This window comes from Oryx dammah, unplaced genomic scaffold, assembly GCF_014754425.2.
Source record: "Oryx dammah isolate SB20612 unplaced genomic scaffold, SCBI_Odam_1.1 HiC_scaffold_29, whole genome shotgun sequence".
NCBI lineage: Eukaryota > Metazoa > Chordata > Mammalia > Artiodactyla > Bovidae > Oryx > Oryx dammah.
This window is the reverse complement of record NW_024070213.1, coordinates 91,064,256-91,067,503: the sequence shown is the minus strand read 5'-3', so window position 1 is coordinate 91,067,503 and position 3,248 is coordinate 91,064,256. Positions and strand designations below refer to the sequence as shown.

The following is a 3,248-nucleotide window of genomic DNA, read 5'->3' as shown; positions in this document are numbered from 1 at the left end:
CAGACTGACCAAAGACCATGGAAGGAAAGTGGTGCGAGGGGCATCTTAGTCACCTTACCTCCAGATCCTCAGCCGGAGGCCCAAAGCCCCCATCCCTGGGGTCAAACTAGCCCCTCCCCAGGGCCTCAGCCTTCCCTTCCCCTACCCCCTACCTGCAGCTGTGGGCTTCTTCTCTCCCTGGCTGGGTTCTTCCCTTGTCTCTGGGACTTGGCAGGGTCTGCTGGGGGTGTGTGGGAGGGAACCACGAACAAAAGAGACAAGAGGACGTCCAGGGAGGACCTGCAAGAGATGCCTGGCATTCTAAGCGGGGACTGTGTCCCAGGCAGCACCCCCTCTTGCTGTCCGCCAGAGACAGGCTCAGTCTGGGGCTGGCACCCGTGTCTTGGCCCCCTAAAAGAAGGAGAGAGCTTGCTCCCTCAACAGAAGTCTTTTCTTTTTCATTCTGCGGTTCTGAAACCAGATCTTGACCTGCTGGTCACTAAGATTCAAGCGGTCTGAGAGTTCCCTCCGGCGCTGCCGTGTGATGAACTCGTTCACCAGAAACTCGCCCTCCAGCTCCGCCAGCTGCAACTTCGAATAGGGCTTGCGCTTCTTCCGTGAGCGGCTGTGGATCGGGTACCAGGGTGCTCCTGGGTGGAGACGAACCAGCAGGGTTGACCAGAGGACCAAGAGATGACGAGCCCCATACCCTCAGTCTTTGCCAAGCCCCTTTCACCTTGGCCTAACAACCCACAGGAGGCTCTTCCTCTCGTTTTTCAAAGACTCCCATCCCCACCAAATCCTCCGCCTTCATCAATCTCTTCTTCCCCTTTCACTCTTTTCTCCTGGCCTCCTCAACCCTACTTCTCAGTGCCGCATCCCAGAACCTTCTAGATTCTTATCCTCTCACTTCTCCTCAAATCTCTTCTCCAGGATATCCTGGCCCCTTCCTCTCACATCCTCCAGAATGGAGTCCCTGATCAGTTAGAACAGACATGAGCTAGTGACAAGAGTAAACCATATTCACTGGCCTTTCTTTAAAAAAAAAAAAAAAGTAGGGAATGGGGGCCTGTGGGAAGGTGGAAAGAGAGGCCCTGGGCAGGCAGGGATCATGCTCTGGGTCCCCAGCCCCTAGGCCTGGAAGTCTGTCAGAATCCCCCGTCTCCGGAGCTCCCTGCCCCCTCCGGCTGCAAGTCAAGCAAAAAGAGAATCTCTCTAGTTCTTTTATGGGGATATTTACATGTTTATAGGGCTCCCCCCCAATTCTTTTTTTTTTTAAAGAAGCGCTTCCTCACCGCACAGTCTGTCACCCTAAGCGGCCCTAGCTCAGTCCTACACTGCCCGCCCGAGTGAGACGTCCCGTCCGGAGTGGGCCGAGGTCCTTACCGCTGGCCGCGAGCCCGCCACCGGGGTTTAAAGGCGATACCAAGCTTCCGGGGTCGCCCGCGCCGGCGCCCTTGTTGCCCTCGTTGAGCAGGGACGAACTGGAGTCGGATTCCAGCGACTGGCACGAGGGCGGGTCGGGCGGGGGCCCCGCGCCGCCGTCGCCACCGCCTGCCGCGTAGTCGTACTTGAAACCGAGCGCTGGCGGCCCCGACGGCTCCAGCGGCAGCAGCGCTGCCCCGGGCCCGACTCCTGGGCCGGGATCGCGCCCGCGCTCCTCACGCTTCAGGCCCCCGCCGCCCTCGGCGCACGGCTCGCGGTAGTAACCCTTGCTGTCCTCCACGCGCGCCAGCTCGCACGTGCGGCCGAAAGGAGGGTTGAGAGACACCGGGCTGCCGAGGTAGGGCTGCGGGTAGCCATTGCACGGTTCCGCCGACGGCCAGGGCAGCGAGCACACGTTGTCGCGGCGCGGGTAGGACAGCGAAGGCAGCCCGGGCAGCTGCGCCCCAGACGCGCGGAAGTTGGGAAAGTAGAAGGTGTCTCCCGTGTGGATGTTCACCAGCGGCCCCACAAACCCGGGATTCAGGAGATTATGCTCGCCCATTTCCGCGGGGCCCGACCGGCAGCTTCTACTTTATTGCTATCTGACATTAAACATAGTTAAACCTGCACCGGCCACCCATTGGCCGTCCGGCTCACGTGGGCGCCGCCGCCAGGGGGATGGGTGGGGACAGAGAATCCCCCCACCCTGCACCAACTCCAACTTCCCCCTTACCCAGTAGAGGGGAGTGAGAGTGAACGAACCGCGGGGGCAGATTTATTCGCTGACTTCTAGTTTTTAAAAAAATCATATAAAACCTAAGGCAGAGATCGAGGTAATCGCCCGACACGGGGCAAGAGGAAAAAAGCCACACCAAAAATACCCTCACATACACGCTTCTGCAACCTGAACAAGATCCCCCCTCCCAGATGTACTATCTTCTGGCCAGCAGCTGGCCAGAGCACAGCCTGTCCCTCTTTAATTAGCTCCTTTATTAACTAAAACCGTTGGAATTTACAATATATCCTCAATAAATTACTATTAGATATTGTGTCATATAAAGTTTACTGGCTGTTTAAGGAGACGGATGAGCCCTTTGGCTCGGGGTTTATTTACAGTAGAGGCGAAGTGGGGGTAAAGACAGGTTTTCCTGCAGCTGTCTCTTCCAGCCCTATCGCTGCCAGCTTCTTTTCCTCGGCTTTTTCTCCTCAGGAATTTGGGGAGACACGTGGGGTCCTCTCCTCCAGGAGGGGCTCAGGGAGGATTACTAATGCCAGGTCTTCCCCACTCTCTACCTGGGAGCCACCCAGCCTCACATCTTCATTCACTGTTAGAGGAAGAATAACAGAAGAGAGACGGAAGAAGCAGAATAAGGACGCTCCCAGCTCAATGAGGACTTCTCCATCTGCTCTTGAAAACTCAGAGGGCTGAACTACTCTTCCCCATTTCTGTGGGTCAGAGGGGTTTCTGGGGGGGCTGTCCTCTTGGAGTCTTTGCAGCAAGAGACTCTGGGCTCCCAGCAGGGCTTGGCTGGCCGGAGAGGCCCCTGATTCCCACTGCGGAGGAAACACTCACACCCCAGAAGGAGCCTAGCCTACTGCTGGGACCACAGATAACAGCGTCCAGCTCAGTAGGTGTGCTGGGAGTGAGGGAAGGAACACCAGAGAATTATCTTCTTGGGATTTAAAATTATATGTATGGTGCTAACCCCAACAGCTCTTTTTGCAGAAGGCTGAGAATCTAATGCAGACCATTGGCAAAATTAATGGACATCTGGAAGCCACAATCTAACTTCAACCAAGTCCACAGACACACAGTCAAGCAGATTAAAATGAAAAGGGAAACA

General features: G+C 56.4%; 1 protein-coding gene across 1 annotated transcript; it reads right to left on the bottom strand.

Annotated features, from left to right (window-relative positions):
• Nucleotides 1-390: 390 nt before the first annotated feature.
• Nucleotides 391-1,966, bottom strand: HOXC12 (homeobox C12). The gene is made up of 2 exons (XM_040234350.1): nucleotides 1,366-1,966; nucleotides 391-629 (listed from the first exon to the last, which is right to left on the bottom strand). Exons 1-2 carry the CDS (start codon nucleotides 1,964-1,966, stop codon nucleotides 391-393), a joined length of 840 nt encoding a protein of 279 aa, XP_040090284.1.
• Nucleotides 1,967-3,248: the final 1,282 nt, after the last annotated feature.

Excerpts from the sequence above, each read along its gene's own strand:
- HOXC12 (XM_040234350.1), bottom strand. The coding sequence starts at position 1,966 with ATGGGCGAGCATAATCTCCTGAATCCCGGGTTTGTGGGGCCGCTGGTG. Across the intron at positions 630-1,365 it reads TGGCGGGCTCGCGGCCAGCG|GAGCACCCTGGTACCCGATC; the intron begins GTAAGGACCTCG and ends GTCTCCACCCAG.